The sequence below is a fragment of the Leuresthes tenuis genome, unplaced genomic scaffold (genome assembly GCF_036924035.1).
Source record: "Leuresthes tenuis unplaced genomic scaffold, fLeuTen1.0.hap1 SCAF_8, whole genome shotgun sequence".
Taxonomy (NCBI): Eukaryota; Metazoa; Chordata; class Actinopteri; order Atheriniformes; family Atherinopsidae; genus Leuresthes; species Leuresthes tenuis.
Window position 1 is genome coordinate 33,111,165 of NW_027325362.1, and position 17,388 is coordinate 33,128,552.

A 17,388-nucleotide genomic window follows, 5' to 3' on the forward strand; every position below is an offset into this window, starting at 1 on the left:
TGGAATACATTATCCGAGTGTTTTGGTACAGCTTTGAGAGGCTCACTTTCAGTTGGACTAACCCTATTTACATGCATTTTAAAAATCTGTTTTTGGTTTTTAGTAAAAATAAACTTTTTCTCGTGTCTTGAAAACATGCTTAGAGTTAGATTTTTGGTGCAAAGAAAAACCAAGTGGATGGGTTAGGTTTAAAATAACAAGTGTTTGTCAGATAATAGGGTTATAACAAAGCAGTGCACTTTGTAAAAAATAAATGACTTTTACTCTAGGTGTTTACCAGTGTGCTTCTTCTTCTGCCGGACAGGTGAGCCCCAGCAGCGTTGGCTGTATCCACAGCGTGCCCCCAGCGCCAGCCGGCTGGGAACTGTGGCCTCCAACTTAAATGGAGCAGTTTCATTTTGTTGCTCACTTGATAACGGAGGCCCATCTGAAGCTGTAAGGATAAAATAAATTTTAAAAAGTCTGTTAAAGAACACTTTGTAGAACAACGTAGTCAAGAAAAAAAGTACCTTTGGCCTTTCAGTACTTAGGTTTCATGTATCAAGACATTATTTTTCATTTGAAAAGTAGCAAACAAAGTCATGAACTCATGAATTTGAAACCATAAAAAAAAAAATCCAGTTTCATTTATTTGATTATTCTAAAAATTATTCATGTTTTTCACTTCACAAATGATTCCATCATTAACCTTTCAGACAAAGTCAGATCTATTTCTGCTTACTCTGATTATAAATTTTGTGAGAGCCATGTTTTAACAACGAACAGTTCATTAGTGCTCTGATGAGATCTAACAGCAGAGATCATGTTTCTCCAGTTTTAGCTTCTCTTCATTGGCTCCCTGTTAAATTCAGAATAGAATTTAAGATTCTTCTCCTCACATATGAAGCTCTTAATGACCGAGCTCCATCATATCTTAAAGATCTCATAGTTGGATATTTCCCCAACAGAGCACTTTGCTCTCAGGCTGCAGGTTTCCTTGTGGTTCCCAGAGTTTCTAAAAGCAGAATGGGAGGCAGAGTCTTCAGTTATCAGGCCCCTCTCTGTGGAATAAGCTGCCAGATTGGCTTCAGGAAGCAGACACCCTCTCTACCTTTAAGATCAGGCTGAAAACTTTCCTTTTTGATAAAGCTTATAGTTAGGGATGGCTCAGGTGACCCTGAAACATCCCATAGTTCTGCTGCTATAGGCCCAGACTGCTGCTTGTGCTTGTTGTCCTCTCAGCCCCCAGCTGGTCGAGGCAGATGGCCGCTCTTCCTGGTTGTGATGGAGGTTTCTTCCTGTTAAAAGGGAGTTTTCTTTCTTTCCACAGACTGTGGAAATCCCTTGAGATGATGCTTTCTGATTTGACGCTATAGAAATAAAACTGAATTGGATTAAAGTTATATGAATTAGGGGCTTCATAGAATAGTCAGTGTCCCATTTCAGCGCATAGTAAAAGTGACAGTGTTGTTTTTCAATTCAATTCAGTTCAATTCGGTTTTATTTATATAGCGCCAAATTACAACAATTGTCATCTCAAGGCACTTAAATAATATAGTCCAATTCAAGCCAATTGGAATTCAATTCATTGTAATCATAATCCAATTAATTCATATAGAGCCAATTCAAAAAATAATACCCTAGCTAAGGAAACCAACAGATTGCACCGAAACTTGTCTTCAGTCCAATCTCCCGTCCTGAGTGTGCCTGTGGTGACTGTGGAAAGGAACGACTCCCTTTTAACAGGAAGAAACCTCTGGCAGAACCAGAACCAGGAAGGGTGGCCATCCGCCTCGACCAGCTGGGGTTTGAGAAGACAGAAATGAGGGAAAAGAGGGGGGAAAAACACCATAACACCATTCAAAGGATACCTGTTGGAACATGCAAACACAAGTTAATAACCACAATAATGTCACATGTACATAATATCATTTGAGAAATTAAACAGGGGGGAAAAAGAGCAAAGTGAGGAAAGGTGTGACAGATGAGGTCCCCCAGCAGTCTAAGCCTATAGCAGCTTAACTATGGGATGTTTCCTATCGTCAGTTCCTACCTTTGAGGAAGCTTATCCAGTCTTAAGAAAACAGTATGGATCCTTTAGATGTGCTATGGGTCAAAGGGGCTGAATGAGAAGAGAGATCTGGAGCGCTAACAGAATAAGGAGCTTTGAGTCAGGTAAGACCTAAACCATGCCAAAGCAGTGCCTGTGAAACGGAAGCACTCCCTCAAACTAGAGAGAAGAATATCATGGTCATCTGTATCAAACCCTGCTGTGAGATCAAGCAACACAATGAGGAGATATCAGAACATCATTGCATGTTAACACACACCTGAATGCTCCAGACCAACACACTATCAACACTTGTTCATTGCATTTGATCAGGAGCACCTGGCAGCTACTTACCCTCTTAATTCCTATGGAATCAATAAGGGTTCACTTATTTTTTCACACACTGCTTCTGTGTTATGTCTCGGTTTTTGTTCAATAAATAATGACACAGTGTAATATGTCGTGTTGTTGTTCATCTTAGGTTGGATTTGCCTCATGTTAGAACCCGATGAGGAGCAGATGGCTTTAATTATGCCCTGATACATAAAACCTGACTGATTGTGTACGGTATGATAGGATGGTGAGGTTTCACAAACGTACACCACATCAAGGGTCTCCTTCTTACCATGCTCTCTGGTCTCGGCAGTACTCTCTCCAGCAGCACTGTTCTGTACTGGGTTCAGGTCAGCCGGAGGAGCTGCCTCAACCCCAGGGAATGCCACAGCAGAGGAAGAGCTTGAGGAAGAGGCAGCCAACGTGTTTGCAGAGGAGGATGACTGGGTATGTTTGGAAACACCCCCTGTGGCACCACCCACCCCACTGTGGTTGGCAGCAGTGTGTTTGGATGGGCTTCGCTGACTGCCTGCTGCTGGTTTACTTGAGTAGAAGGAGCTCAGAGTCTGGGGCTTGTGGGTCTGGCTCTCCCTGTCCAACAACTTATCCAGTATCTGAAGTTGGGGGGTGGGTAGAACAGCACATATGATATCACTGTGTGATGCACACGAGTACACACACCGACAGAGATATTCTGATACCACAGAACAGACAGACATCCACTTAACTAAACCTGTTGAGAAACAGTGAATACCTCCTGATAACATGTTGTCATCAGTGTCGTTTAGCTGTCAGTGTATTTGAGAGCCTGGACGACTGAGTCATATGCATCCGTACGGCAGAAATACCAAAAGAGGTCAAAATGCTTAGTTTAAACAGAGCACACAATATCCAGTGGATAACGTGTGTGTTCATTGATTAAAGTGTGTGTTCATGGCAGCTCTGGCTAGGTGGTCATCAGCCCCTGAGGAAAACATCTGCCTCAGCAGCTGCTAAATGCTCCACTGTGGCAAGCAGCGAAGCACTTCCTTTGTGTACTTGTTTCTGAGCAGCCACTGAACAGGGACTGGTAACTGATAACACCTGGAATTCATATGAAGCCAGAAGGAAGCATAATACTGTTCAACCTCACTCTTAACTGTCTGATAATCTAAACTGACAGTTGATATGTTGTCACCGTTTTAAAGAACCACTCTGATTTGAAATGATTTACATGCCTAAGAGCAAACAGATGGTTGATTTTGGGCATCGTTTGAGCTTTTTTAACTGTTCTAGTAAGAAATGTGGTCAACTGGGTAGTTTTCAATGGTTTCAGTTTTGAGAATGAATGAAAAGAAGGATATGTTTTGCTTCTGGGTACCTCTAAATCTCCACCTCCTTCCTGTGTGGCCAGAATGACTAGAAACACATTTGACTTCCAATATGATCAGAGAACATGTCCTCACTGCCAGCTGTGAAGAACCAGACTTTACCTTCTTGAGTTTGGTCTGGTCATCCTTATAAGTAATCATAAGAGCCAGAGCCAGGTCGCCCTTCACCCGTCGAGTTCCTTCACAAAGCAAAGGATGCTCTGCCTCACTGACTGTGGTCTTCATACCTGCACAAATAGAGCAGTAAGACAGAAGAGAGGGAGCATTAGAAAGGCTGTGGGCACAGATGAACAGCATAGGGGCAGTAGACTTAAGAAAAGCAGTGAGGATAGAAAAGATGGAACTTAGAGCAGAAACAGAATCCAAATCAGACACAAGTTAACAAACAGACCAAGAATAAATTTACCAAGTGCAGCAACAGCAGCCTCAAAGCCCAGCTCCTCATCCCCAGGCATCTCGTTGTTTCGGTTGCGGCTGGGTGGACGGGAACCTGTTGGGGACACAACTGCAAAGACAATATGGAGAAAGGAGAAAGGGTTGTTACTACTATGTATTCTCAATAAAAAGACCTTAAAATAGCCCTAAAACTACATGGAAGGTCTTCAGTTCATTTGAGCTGCCACTCGAAGTTAGGCAAGCATGCAGCTGGTGGCCACGATCCACAGCAGTGTGGTTTTACACAGCAAAAAAATATCTAACACTATTTAGTTTCATCATGATTTCATCTCATTCACTCAGCTGTAAATACACATCATCTTCTCAGCCACCATAGGCATGAGGTCACAAAAGCAGTTTGAGACCCTGTGTTTGACACACACACACACACAACAGTAAGGTCAGTTGTTTGACCAATCAGGCTCCTCTGTTTTCCTCATATCCTGTCTGCATCACGACTATTGAGTAAAGGCAAAAAAAGCTAAACATTATAAGTTGTTGAAAAAAATAAATAAAAACAACCCCATTTACTTTGTCTTTGGAGGGTATTCTACTTTTTTTTAAGTATGCATCTCCAACACATGATTTGTTTACTTCAATTATGAGACTTGAGACTGAGCCAGACAAAAACCGCAGCAAATTTTACTTTAAATGGTTAAGACAGTCCTCCAGCACATCTCAGTCCAAAACTGTCTACTTTGATTAAGAATCAGACGTTAGAGGTATTACCTGGGGTACACAGAACATCGAAGATGAAGCTGGCCAACATGAGCGGCAGCACAGGTCTGTAGTCACACAGGTTTCCGTCCCTGAGCTGCTCGGCTCGCTCTCTAATGGCTGTCATCTCCACCAGACCCAGAGGAATCTTCTTCAACAGAGCCACCACCTCTGACTCCTGGTACGCTAGCTTCACCTGGTTAGTCCACACACAGTCAGTACCAGCCGTACATGCTTTTATATGCTGCAAAGCTTTTATTAGATCTAAAGCACTTTGAATTGTTTTGTACATGAAATGTGCTGTACAAATAAATTTGACTTTATGTGTTCGGCTCCCCACAAGTAACACATATGTAACATGAGGATCTTTTTTTTTTAGTGAATCACTTCTTATGTATGCTTCTTTTCAGGAGACTTTTTTTCCATGTCTACTTCAGTTACATCCCTACATACTTTGACAGTAAAAGCTCTGAACTAACATTCTTCTTAAAGTATTGGTGAAATAAAGACAGATAATGCTGTATTTGGAGGCTGCATCGTCTGCCCCGTTCACTCCGTTATATGGATATACGCAGATCTTGAGTCACCAAACTGTTCTCAGTGAGTGGATGAACGTACTTCATGCCAGAAATAAGGTGCAGGTTTAAAAAAACGAACTTCCCCTTTAACATAGTATCATTTGAACAGAAAGACCTCAGTGTTTCATCGTTGACAAAATATGTCATTCTACAACATTTCTACCTCCAGAGCTTTAGTAGATGCTGGTGGTCTCTGGAGTTCCAGGGAGAACATTCCGGTGCTGAACGCCAGATTATGGAGCTCCAGCCGCTCACTTAGGACAGTGAGGAGGAAGGCAGCTTTCGACAGTGTGTTGGTGGCTACCTGAGTCTGACGACTGGTGGACACCTTGCTCTTCTTACCCTAAATCAAACAAACATATGTCAGAGGCTGACATAATACCTTACCTCCAGTTAGTGGAATTAAGGGTGACTGTCTCTCTAAGAGGATGACAACAGACTGACACTGTACAACAGAAGGACAAGTAAGATGTTGAGGACAATCTACTCCAGGGTGGTGGAACTTGTGACTGTATCTACCTTAGTCTGTGGCTGCTCCACTTTCAGGTCTGGAGGGTTGGCTAACAGGTCTCTGGCCAGCTCCACTGCCAGCCGGCAAGCCTCATTACTGTAACCATGTGCGTGGAGGGCTTCAGCACAGGCAAACAGCACCTACACACACACAAGCGCACATTGGTTCCATGACTTAAGAGGACACTGCCATGACATGCCATCTTTATGGTCATTGTACCTGTACAAATAAATTAAAATGCCAGTCCAGTGCAACAATCAAGTTGTAAAGGAAATAAACCATAGAAAAAGTGTGTAAAAATGAAAACAGGACAAAAAGACACACACCCATCTGTTACTGCACTCACAGCCCTTTCACACTGGGGCCTGGATTACACTGAGCTTTGTTGAGTGTGGTTATTGCTGTGGAGTAGAAGTTGTGTCTGAATCCGTTTGTCCTTGTTTTGGTTGATGTGTACTGTCTGCCTGATGGTATCAATCAAACGGAGAGTGACCAGGGTGTGAAGTGTCCTTTAGAACATTCTGGGCTTTTTTGAGACAGGGGGAGCTGTGTACTTCTTCCAGAGTGAGGAGCACTACAGGAGATTTCCTCTGCTTACATTATCAAAGAGTAAAGCTATGACAGCAACAGAACATCAAACAGCTCCTCAGCTAAGTATTGTAAGCATTTATTTCTCTCATCTCTGCAATCTTCCAGGCAGAGGCAGAGCCTTCAGTTAGCAGTTTGTGGAGAAGCATCTTTGCATTTTATGATCTCTTCTTGTCATATGTAAATTTTATTGGTTCCAGGCAATAAAACCAGTGATGTTTTGTGCTTTGAGTGGTCAACTAGACAAAAAAAGCACTCACAAAAAGTACAGTCTGTTTAGTATTTACCACTGATGTGATTGGTTGAGTGTAGTTATTAGCACCACACACTCTGATCTATATCATGAGTCTTACTATTGTACCTTTTCCAAACCCATTTCATTCCCTTAAGCTGCTTGTAGAGTATTTGGCTTTCCTTCCTTACCTCCATGCGTCCCTCTTGCTCCAGCGGTTTAATCCCTGCAAAGATGTCTGGCTCTTCCTCCTGGTGACTGTCAACCAGCTGTCTGTCTGCTCCCTCCTCTGAGGCGGCACTCAGGTAGTACACTTGATAATCGTCTTCACCCACAGCTTCTCCCTCAGAACCTCCACCTTCAGCTGATCCACCTGCATCTGCTGCTCCTCCAGCAGATGCTGCTTCCCTGCGGCCCCGCAGAAGCTTGGCAGATGCTTGAGAGTTGCCAGATCTCATTGTTATTGTGGAGGTGGAAGGCTGGGGACTGTCAGTTGAAGCTATGCTTTCATCTTTGTTCTGGACAGGTTCTACCTCCACCTCTGCTTCTTTTTCTGCAGTGCTGGGCATGTCCATAACAGCCACCGTGGTCTCTTTTGAAGGAAAGCAAGGTGGAGCAGGCTCTGCCGCAGCCAGTGCAGCTGAGACATGGCAGACATGCTTGGTTTCAAAAGTCTTGCTTCCTCCATTGCTGCTACTGTATTTAGAGGAGTCTCTGAGCAGCGGGCTTGGAGAGGGCAACATCTCTGGTGGTGGGGGAAGAAAATCAAAAGTGTTGCTGGCCTCGGCCCCCAGAGCCAGAGTGCAGCTGTCATCCAAGCTGAGCTCAGCCAGGTCTGGCTCTAAGGAGCTGTCCTCACTGCTGGTTCTCCGCTTGGCACTGACATGCTTACAACTTCCTAAACCTCCACTTCCTCCAGAACCTCCTACAGATGCCCCCTTTCCACTGCCCTGTGTGAGTTTTAGTTTCCCTCCAGAGGAGGGAGCTGGCCCTTTATACATGCACTTCCCTCCGTTGTCTTCCAGAGACAGAGAGACGCTTCCTCCCAGACGGACCAGCATCGCTCCACCTCCACTCAGTGATAGACCTTTCCTTTTGCTCAGAACGGTCTCCTTTGGTCGCACGGCCACTTCCTGTTGTGATGAGTGACAACTTCCTCTTCCTTTATAGTCTCCACCAGCTCCACCTTCTGCTCTGCCACCTCCACCTGCTTCAGATGACTCCACACCTGAGGCTTTGACTCCTCTCTGGAGCTGCATTGCCCTTGGCCAGCAGAATGTGGCACTCTTCTTATCTGCATTGCAGTATGTGATGCCTTCCAGTGGGTAAGCCACCTCCCAATTGAAATAACAGGACTCCACAGCTGGCTTGAAGCCCTGAAAAAGTTTATCCAGAGACTTGCGATGTTGTCCCCGTTTTACTATCTCTATAACTTTCAAGTGCCACTGCTTAAGCTGGTTCGCCAGTTCCAACCGCCTAGAAGAGAAGATATGCAGCCTTCATTTTCACCTCTCAAATTCTGCGATCATTATTGTGTTGATGTTACAACATTTTAACATGGCCATAACCGATAGAAAGTCTGGTGTGAAAGTTCTGACCTGCATGGGCTCATAGTGGGGTCGAGCACTGCCAGCCTCCACAGAACAACCATCTCATCACACATGCTAGCACAGGCGTGAGCTGCTACCTCCGACTGACCATTGCTGCGGCCAGTGTGGCCACTGGCACTACTGTGGGATGCTGATGTCCGAACACTGTACCACCAGCTGATGATCTGGAAACACAGGGAGCACAGTCAAACTGCTGACCTTCCAACAAGCAGAGGACCACTCGTCCTCCAGATCTACAGCTAATATAATAGGTGGGCTGAGATTTGTGCGACATCTCAAAGAACAATTGATATTTGTTCATCCTAATACTAGCACCAACATTAAAGAAAACTTCAGTTCCACTTTCATTTAAACACATTTGGGTGTAAATTAATTTTAGGTACAAAAATCTATACAATCAGACAAACACTATACTATTTGACAAGCATCTTCAAAAACAGCGGTTCTGTAATATCACAGCAAAGTAAAAGTGTTTATATTGGCAACAGACAGTCTCACTCGGGACTCAGATTATAGAAAAGATATTTAAGTAAGGATCAACTGGTTCTGGAAGGGTTGGAAGAGCGTTTGGAGGGAGGTTTGAAGAAAAAAAACTGAATGAAGAGTTGCAGAGAGGGTTAAAGGAAATGTTAGATAAAGAGTTGGGGGGGGGGGTTGGACGAAAGGTTGGAGGAGGGGTTGATGGAGGTTTGGAGAAAGAGTTGGAGGAAGAGCTGAACTGCTAGGTGCAGAAGGAGTTGGAGGAAAGTTTGGACAAATAAATGGAGGAATTGAAAAAAAAGGTGGAGAAAAAGTAAGGGTTGAAGAAGGTTTGGAAACAGTTTGTGAATGGGCTGGAAAAAAGAATCTGGAGAAATAACTGGAGGAAAAGTTGGGAGGAGGGAGAGTGGGAAAGGTGATCAAAACGAAATAAGTTTTCTTGGAAACAGAAGCTGTTCCAACTGCAGAAAGAACACAGTTCTCCTTTCGTCTTTGGCTCCTCCTCCTCAGCTTCTTTGTCTATTTAATTTTGAGGAGCTTCTCATTTTATACTGGCTTAGACTAACAAGGATGAGCAGCAAAGTAAAATGTGTCCATCAAGTTAAAATGGCGGTGTAGAATGCTGCCACACTAATTGCAGCCATCTGCAGCAACTCTGGTCTTTCTGTGCATCTTCCTATAATGACTTTAAAACATTTGTTCTACACTGGCTTGGATTGTGTGACGCTGGAATGATTTCTGACGGTCGGTTTGGTATCTTTAATGTACATTTTTTTACATCTGTTGTGATGTTATCCATGGCAACAGGAAAGTTGTTAACATGTGATTGAGCTTTCCAAAGATAAAGTAATGCCATGAATGAGTCCCCAGGTATGAGTGGAAGAGGAGACATCTCAAATGTAGAGAAAGGATGGGGAAGTATAAACCGTCTCTTCCCTCAAATATCGTGTGGAATATGAAACAAATGGCAAACAAAATGTAGGAGCTTGGAGCTCTCAGAGGGACACAGTGGGACCGTTTCACTGAGACATAGTTGTTTGCTGATTGCACAGCTGACTGCATCATCCTAGAAATGTCCCTGTGAAGGAGAAGATCTGTACCCGAGACAATGAACTGTTAGCTATGAGTTTACATCCAAATCTATCCAGAGTTCAGCTGTCTTACCTGCCTGTGACGTCATGAACACAAAACTCAAGTGTGACCATGGTGATCTTTGGAGATGTCAACCACATGGTCTCTGCTACACTTCCAACCTTTCAAAACTTTGTCAACTGATTTTTTAAAAATTATTTTTCCCCCTTTTTCCTAATGCACCGACTTTATGAACTTATTATCAAATAAAACATTGTTTTATCAATTTTTCAATGTTTTTTCTGCCACAAAAAATATTTAATAAAGAATTTCCATTGTTATGCTGATGATACTCAGCTGTCCTTATCTATGAAACCAGATGAAACCAACAGGTTGGTCAGACTACAAGCCTGTCTTAAAGACATAAAGACCTGGATGACTCAGAACTGTCTGCTTTTAAATTCAGACAAAACTGAAGTTGTTCTATTTGGACCTGAGCGCTTCAGGGATAAACTGTCGAGTTATATAGATATAGACATATAAAACAAGTTTCTGCCTTCTTTCACCTTCTTAATATTGCTAAAATCAGGAACATCCTGTCTCAGGGTGATGCAGAGAAACTAGTTCATGCATTTGTTACTTCAAGATTGGACTACTGTAATTCTTTATTATTGGGCTGTCCCACATATTCTCTGAAAAGCCTCCAGCTGATCCAAAATGTTGCAGCCAGAGTTCTGATGAGAACTAACAGGAGAGATCATGTTTCTCCAGTTTTAGCTTCTCTTCATTGGCTCCCTGTTAAATTCAGAATAGAATTTAAGATTCTTCTCCTCACATATAAAGCTCTTAAAGACAGAGCTCCATCATATCTTAAAGATCTCATTGTAAGATATTTTCCTAAAAGAGCACTTCGCTCCCAAACTGCAGGTTTACTTGTTGTTCCCAGAGTTTCTAAAAGCAGAATGGGAGGCAGAGCCTTCAGTTATCAGGCCCCTCTCTGTGGAATAAGCTGCCAGTAAATGTCAGGGAAACAGACACCCTTTCCACTTTTAAGATTAGGCTTAAAACTTTCCTTTTTGATAAAGCTTATAGTTAGGGATGGCTCAGGTAATCCTGAAACATCCCATAGTTAAGCTGCTATAGGCTTAGACTGCTGGGGGACCTCAGCCGTTCCTTTCCACAGTCACCACAGGCACGCTCAGGACCGGAGATTGGACTGAAGACAAGTTTCGGTGCAATCTGTTGGTTTCCTTAGCTAGGATATTTTTTTTTTTTTTATTTGCTCTATATGAATGAATTGGATTATGATTACAATGAATTGAATTCCAATTGGCTTGAATTGGACTATATTATTTAAGTGCCTTGAGATGACAATTGTTGTAATTTGGCGCTATATAAATAAAATTGAATTGAATCACTCCATTCAGTTAAATTAAATCCAAACCGTCAAAAATCATTAAAAATGCTTGCAAGTGGAAATTAATTAATGCAAGCTGTCCCTTTATTTCTGAGGCTATAAGAGTTCAAACAAAGGATCACAAGGTCACTCAAATTGGTGGTGCTTCTCTTTTTTCAAATGTCACATAAGACATACACAAATAACACAGGTACAGGGGGTCAACTGACTGAATAAGTGAAGCACAAAACAGGGAAGGCTGTATCTGTAGGTTTGCACTGGAGCTCATGTCACAGTAAGTCACAACTTACCTGCTCATAGTTAAGGCACTGTTCAGTGAGGATCTCAAGCAGCGGGGCAGCATTGCTGTCTCGTCTCTTAAACATCTCCCTTACGATGGACAGAAGGTTCCAGATGCCCTCGGGCTCCCGGCCCCTTAGAGGGCGCAGCAAACACGCCCACTCAGCAGCTGCTGGTGGCTCAGTGGAGGAGAGGTACATGGAGTTCACATCACTGTTAATAAAAAAAAAGCCATTGTAGCCAGGTAATACAGACTCATCAATCAGGAGAAGTTCCATCATGATATACAAACAAAAATCCAAAATCTCAGTTTACAGCTATTCTTCGAGTTTTAGTTACGACCCAGAAGGTCTACGCACATGTGTGTATGCTATGTTTGGCTTTACAAGGGCAGCCTAGCTGAACAAAAGCTATTCCTTGAGCCTGTAATATCAGCACAAGAGTAGATCGCAGTATAGTAGGACAAAAAAAAAAAAAAGAAATATATATATATATATATATATATATATATATACATACATACACACACAGACATGTCCCCCTCTTAGATCAGGGGAGACTGATGGGTAAAGTCTGAACACACTGTGTGCACCTGTTGTGTAAAAGGACTTCTTAAAGTGTTTGAAAATAACCCTGAAACACGTTAAGGAGATCTGAGGAGAAATGAGTACCTGAAGACGACAGGTGAGGGCCCACAGAACTTATGCAGAGTCTTTTTGATGTTGTCGCTGAGGGTTGACTCATCCAGATACCAGGTGCTCTGGTCAGAAGCTGAAGGGCCTGCTGTTGGGTCTATACACACATACATATACACACGTATATACACTCTGCTAACTCTTCTACATGTAGAGCACAATGCGGATACTTCACATAACACACGTGTAATGATACAATTATATGGTTTTTAGGTGTTATGCCAGTGTTACACACAATGTTCACAAGGGCTAACAGTACCAGCAGTAAACTCCCGTCAACAGTCTGTCTAAATTGAACCCTGTGTGTTAGCACAGTGTGCGGGCCGCCGTTTACTGCAGACCACAGAGCAGAGAGTTACAGGAGTGGCATTATGCTGATTGTGCTCAGCCTGTCTGTATGTTCAGATGTCAGTCTGGCTTGACTGTTCATTAATCACTGTCACTCAGATAAGGACTATGTTTAAGTTACTGTTCATTCAAAGTAACCCTATCCCAAAAAGAAGTTCATCTGTAGATGTATTTGTCAGTCATGTCATTAGTGGAAGGTTTAAATTGCAGAGAGCGTTGTTTGGTGCATCTAACACCCAATTTCTCAGTTCACAAAAAGTAAGTGAGCTGGGACAATCAGAAAGTCTAGATGACAGCAGCTCAAGTTTGTTCTCTCCTAGTATGTTGGTAATAATGTTGAATCGAACCTGGAGCTCCACACACAGTGTTGATGGCCGTAGACTGAGAGGACAGCAACTCATCCAGCAGCCGTTGGGCTGTAGGTAAGATCTGGAGACACACAAGAGTATGTATATCAAGTTTGTTATCAAGGAACTAGCCTAAGCAGTAAAGTGTAGTGTTACCACAGCTGCTTTATGAGCCATTCATTTCAAGTCACTGAAGTTCAGCTGGAGCGACAGGTGTGTTAATTCTGATCTCTGACTGGAACCTCCCACAAGTCGTCAACTTGATAGAAATCCAATGACTGACAATACAAATTATTCACACAATGAACATATTTATAAAACCCATCATACTCTGTTAATGGGATTATCGTCTTCCTGGAGCTGGTCATTCTTAACATGACAACTTTAAATCTTCATAAAACAGAAATTCAGAAAAAAATCCATATAGACTGAAAGTGATGTTCTTCAACCAACAGAGACCAATTCAGTTGTTTTTTTTGTAAATCAGCTCTGTTGGGGAACCACAGATCAAACTGTCCTGATGCACAATCAGAACACTTCCAAAGTGCATCAGGTCCACATTCCATTTAGGTAGGTCAGTTGTTTTCGTGGGTTCAGTGCCTCGATTGTTTTCACTCAAACCAAGATTTTAGTTATCAGACCAACTTTTTTTTCATCAAAAAAAGCACAAGTTTCTTGTGTTTACCTTGAAGTCGAAACGTCTTTCACAAATGAGAAACCACAGCAGTTCCAGCAAGTCAAAAAGTCCCTCATGTGGACAGTTAGACCCAAAACATAACAGAGCCACCTGACCTCCCCTCACTGTAGGGGACAATGGCTCAACTTGGACAGGAAGTGGATGTTACCTGTTGAGGCAGCTCACTGATGAGGTATTGGGCAAACTTTTGGAGCTGGTCCCTCTGCAGCCTGGACAAAGATTCAGAGACCGGAGCCCTCAGACAAACTGCCGATGCCTGCTCAATCAAGCACACACAAACATATTACGCACACAAAAACAGTATTGAATAACATTTAAAAAAAACACTACAATGAGAAGTACTTCCAAAACCCGAGCTCAAAATAAGATTACTGAAACTTTAGAGCGCAAATATGGCCCTTCTCCCATGACGACACCACAGGAACAGAAACCCACTTTACATAGGGTCAACTACTCAGCTAACATTACAGGTTTACCCAAGAAAACACTGTTTAACATAAGAGACTACATAAGTAAGAGACTATACAACAGCTATCAAAATGATAAAAATCACCACATTTGGAGAGCTTTTTTATTTTGTAAAAAAAAAAAATTCATTTTAATCAGTTTTATTTAATAAGATATACTTTAAAAGGTTTAAAATATATTTTTTTCAAATGAAGTCAAGGAAAAAATTATTGGATTATGAACCAAAAAAAAAAGTTATAAAAAAATCAGTTCCTCTCTATTTTCTGCCAGCCTGAATTCTTTCATCATTCTTCATCAGTCAGGTTCCATCTTTCTTGTACAGCAGCTGACAGATCAGCTCTGCAGGGTGGAGCCTTGTCAGGAACCTTTTTCTTTCTCAGATTGAGATGGGGATCTGTTTGCTGGCCATGTCACTGAGTTGGTGTCTTTCCTGAAGAAAGGTTTGAACCCTCTTTGCTCTGTGGAGAGATGCATCATCATCATCCTGAAAAATGAGCATCACCAAACCTTCTATGGATTGTTGGAGTCCACCTGAACACCTCCTGCAGATGTGATGGCTGCCATCTCCCCATGTCCTTTAAATCAGCCCATATCATCAGTGATGGAAGGAGAACAGAGTCTACCTGAACACCTCCTGCAGAGGTGATGGCTGCCATCTCCTCTGGTCCTTTACATCAGCCCATATCATCAGTGATGGAAGGAGAACAGAGTCCACCTGAACACCTCCTGCAGAGGTGATGGCTGCCATCTCCCCTGGTCCTTTACATCAGCCCATATCATCAGTGATGGAAGGAGAACAGAGTCCGCATGAACACCTCCTACAGAGGTGATGGCTGCCATCTCCCCTGGTCCTTTACATCAGCCCATATCATCACTGATGGTGGAAATGTGCTGGTTTTCTTCAATCAACAGCTTTGCCTTCCATCCCAGCTCTCTCTTCACCATATCAGCCCATATCATCACCTCCTCTAGTTGGAACACGCCCTCTGATTCCCCTTTTTAAATAGAGAGATTACAACCCCAAGGCACTGTCCCAGTCCTCCATGCAATATAGCACAGGCGTGTCAACCAAGACAGCCCAACAACATCCAGGGCTTTAAGGAACTCAGGGCAGATCTCATCCCCCCTTGTGGCCTTGCCACCTCGGAGTTGTTTGAAGACCATAGCAACTTCGGCCCCTGTGATTTGCGAGTCACCCCCTCAATGGTGGCCAGACATCAGACTTGATGCCGACCGAAAGACATTTTCCAAAGCCTCACCTTAACTCTTTTCACATTTGAGTTTTTGATTCCACAACTGCCCAAGCTGCATTCCATTTGGGCTGTTGGTACCTGGCAGATCCCTCAAGAGTCCAAAAGCTAACCAAGCTCTGTAGGTCCTTCTTCAGTCTGACAACTCCCTTCAACTCAGGCATTCACCATCGGGTTCAGTGTTTGCCTGCAGGACAAGTACCAACCACCTCATACTGCAAATAACAGCCAAAGTATGCGCAGGGACACCACCCTTTCGTCCACTGGGGAAAACTCACCATCTATAGGTAAGTCAGAGGTAAGTCCTTCACCAGAAGCACCATGAATTAAATAAAATGCAACTTTAACATTAAAACATGAGGCATGAAATGACAGATAGTGAGGTGTTTTATTGGTGTTTGGAAATTGATGTTCTGGGATAGCTGCTTTTCAGCTGGTGCCGAAGGCCCGTTCTGTGCATGGATACATAGTACTTGATTCAACCTCTGAAACTGACAGATGGATTTCTGCGCGTGTAATGTGGTAGTTTCTTACCTCTGTCTCCCTTTCCAGAGTGTTCAGGCTAAAAGAGTCCCCAGGTGCCTGAACACCATTTTAAGGTTCCAGAAGAGGCCTTAATTAAGGAGGGGGTAGCATGTGTTGCAGTGCTGAATTAAGAAGCTAGATTTAAGTGTGGTGTTTGACATACTTTTTTTTACTAATGTCCTGTTTTTCTAAGTTTGTTACTTAGGTCATTTGTGTACGTTTTATCAGTTTTATAGTTTCTTGTTGGATTTAGACTACCCTGTTAGATGGTTGAGCTTGTGGAAGGAATTAGTGGAAGTCTATAAATGGCTGTCAGTTAATAGCAGTGGTTGCTATGACCTTAGGCTACCTGAGAGAAAGAGATCTGTCTATGTGTGTCATGTTGTTATTGGTTTGTTGTGGGTGGTCTGCACCGAATCTCTGCTTCAAGCCTCATGTTTAATCCAGCCGCTACAGGCCATCCAAACAGTAAGCCAACCTCTGCCCGTCCCCTCTCTCCATGAGATTGGTTCCAGAACCTCTGCTGTGCATCAAGGTAAGTCCAACTATATCTAGCTGTTATCTCTCAACCTCACACACAAGCTCGGGTTCCTGCCTCACCAGTGAAATTATGTTACATATCTCAATAGCCAGTTTCAGCGGCCAGGGATTGGATCGCTGCTGCCCAATCCACAAAGCACCAGATCCTTACAGCGCCTCCTGCAGGTGGTGGGTCCACAGAAGGGTGGTCCCATGTAGATGTTTTGGGCTGTGCCTCCCCATGGGAGAAGGACCAACCACCAGATGCACACTGACAAGCCTCTCTCTAAGGCCTGGCTCCAGCGTGACGCCCAAGTCTCACTAAGCTGGCCAAGGTAAGTGGGCTCTGTGAATGAGACGTCATAAGGGTTGTGGAATCACACTTTGTCTGGCCCTTCACCAAACTAAAGTTCCAGCATTGTCTCCTTGGTGACTCATCTCTGAGTCTCAGTTCCATCCAACCTTACACAGTCCATGGCTGCTTCTCTTCAGCTGACTGTAACCTGCTCTTCTTCTCTTAAGGTGTTGATTGAGTGCCGTTTGGCTTCTCTGGAAGGAAATCTCATGTCCTTCAGCTGGTTTCTTGTTTCTGTCCATTTGTTTTTCATTTCTTTTGTTGAACATTTTCTGTTTTCAGACATACTGCTTTGAGTTTTCTGTCCTGACTCTTTGACGTGTTCCCTGGTCGAACCGGTCTGCTTCCCTTTTTTTGTTGTTGGTTCTTGCTCCAAATTTCAGACAAGCTGACTGGGAACATCCAACATCTTCTGCCACACTCTGAACTGAATTACCTTGTTGAAGGAGGTTTATAACCCTTTCCACTGTTTCCACTGACATCTCTCTGTTTGTGGCTGAACAGAGCTCTTTTAATGTACAATCATTTACATAT

The 17,388-nt window shown here is 43.1% G+C and overlaps 1 protein-coding gene across 1 annotated transcript in view; it reads right to left on the bottom strand.

The window, feature by feature from the left end:
- The window catches only part of zswim8 (zinc finger, SWIM-type containing 8), a 53,350-nt gene that overhangs the window by 20,068 nt on the left and 15,894 nt on the right, over positions 1-17,388 (bottom strand). The window contains exons 5-17 of the mRNA XM_072391522.1: positions 13,886-13,993; positions 13,041-13,122; positions 12,322-12,442; positions 11,662-11,863; positions 8,392-8,567; positions 6,985-8,269; positions 5,982-6,113; positions 5,626-5,805; positions 4,897-5,080; positions 4,139-4,237; positions 3,835-3,959; positions 2,655-2,976; positions 278-433 (exon numbers count right to left, since the gene is read on the bottom strand). Of these exons, the coding sequence (XP_072247623.1) occupies positions 278-433; positions 2,655-2,976; positions 3,835-3,959; positions 4,139-4,237; positions 4,897-5,080; positions 5,626-5,805; positions 5,982-6,113; positions 6,985-8,269; positions 8,392-8,567; positions 11,662-11,863; positions 12,322-12,442; positions 13,041-13,122; positions 13,886-13,993 (3,172 nt within the window). The remainder of the gene's footprint in view (positions 1-277; positions 434-2,654; positions 2,977-3,834; positions 3,960-4,138; positions 4,238-4,896; positions 5,081-5,625; positions 5,806-5,981; positions 6,114-6,984; positions 8,270-8,391; positions 8,568-11,661; positions 11,864-12,321; positions 12,443-13,040; positions 13,123-13,885; positions 13,994-17,388) is intronic.